The sequence below is a fragment of the Sinocyclocheilus grahami genome, unplaced genomic scaffold (assembly GCF_001515645.1).
Source record: "Sinocyclocheilus grahami isolate Dianchi unplaced genomic scaffold, SAMN03320097.WGS_v1.1 scaffold11915.1, whole genome shotgun sequence".
Classification (NCBI taxonomy): Eukaryota; Metazoa; Chordata; class Actinopteri; order Cypriniformes; family Cyprinidae; genus Sinocyclocheilus; species Sinocyclocheilus grahami.
In genome coordinates this window covers 1-1,376 of record NW_015514116.1, presented here as the reverse complement: position 1 = coordinate 1,376, position 1,376 = coordinate 1, and the positions used below count along the sequence as shown (strand labels likewise).

The 1,376-nt window shown below is 42.7% G+C and overlaps 1 protein-coding gene across 1 annotated transcript; it reads left to right on the top strand.

Annotated features, from left to right (window-relative positions):
- Positions 1-6: 6 nt before the first annotated feature.
- LOC107578777 (carboxypeptidase D-like) lies at positions 7-1,373 on the top strand (the record flags this gene model as incomplete). The annotated part of the gene is made up of 6 exons (XM_016264695.1): positions 7-25; positions 119-261; positions 333-499; positions 582-925; positions 1,020-1,211; positions 1,282-1,373. Coding segments are annotated over exons 2-6 (933 nt in total), but the record flags the coding sequence as incomplete, so codon positions are not given.
- Positions 1,374-1,376: the final 3 nt, after the last annotated feature.

Genomic DNA, 1,376 nt, shown 5'->3' with positions numbered 1-1,376 from the left:
GTTCCAGACAAAAACTTGGGAGATGGTATCACAGTTTGACATTTAAAATCAGGCCTTGTGCCCAAGTGGAACTCCATTCAACTTTGGTTCAATGATTTGGTGTCCTGTCTGTGCACAGGGGGAATGCAGGATTACAACTTCTTCAAAGGGAACTGTTTTGAAGTCACTTTTGGGTTGAGCTGCTGCAAGTATCCACCAGCTTCTCAGCTTTTCACAGAATGGACCAATAACAAGGAGGCCCTTCTTGCCTACATACACCAAGTGAGTTGATTTGAATGTTTTGTGTAGTCCCATGTACTATCTAACAAACCTTATTTCACTTCTGTTTATAGGCTCATATTGGAGTGAGAGGTTTCGTAATGACCAGATCGGGCTTTGGTCTCCCAGATGCAACAATCTCCGTTTCTGGAACTGATCACAACATCACAACTTGGATGTTTGGTGATTATTATCGTCTGCTGCTTCCTGGAAGATATGACATCACTGCTAGCTCATCTGGGTGATTATATGTAGATGCATAAAAGAAGAATTATGAAATGGAATTGGTCCAGTTTAATGGAATTTACTCGTGTTTCCTTCAGATACCTTTCAAATACTGTCAAGAATGTGCCAGTGATTGAAGGCAAAGCCACGCTGCTAAACTTCACTCTCGAGGAACCTGTAGAGGAGATGTTAATGCTAGATCCCTCTGAACAAGCTGTGGTTACCAATGAAGGTCTGAACACACCTGGGCCTCCCACCTCAAGGTCTCCAATCCATACTTTGGATTTCCGATATCATAGTTATGATGAAATGGAGATGTTGTTGCAACTGCTTAGTGCTGTCCATCCTTCCATCACTTACCTGAACTCTGCTGGACGATCAGTGCAGGGCAGGAATCTTTATGTAATGGAGATATCCACCAATCCTGGTGTTGATCAGCAAGGTGCGACTGCGTACAAACACATACATATACAATATAAAAAAATATTTCTCAACTGGTCATCTGTGTGATCATCTCTTTACTTCATCCAAACCAGGCAAACCAGAGGTCATGTTTTTGGGTAACCTGCATGGAAATGAGTTTATCGGACGTGAGATTCTCCTAAACCTGGTTGAGTACTTGTGCCGCAATTATGGCAAAGATCCATTGGTCACACGTCTGGTCAATAGTACAAGAATTCACATCATGCCTTCCATGAACCCAGACGGGTATGAATTAGCACTAAAAGGTATGAGCAAACATATTGGCAGGTTGTTTCATTGTTGCCTTCTGTATTTACCCTCATTTTCTTCTCGTAGCTCACAACGAACGGGTTTCGGGAGACCTAAGTATTATTGGACACGGTAACAGTCACCGTGTTGACCTGAATGCGAATTTCCCTAAACGGTCAGGA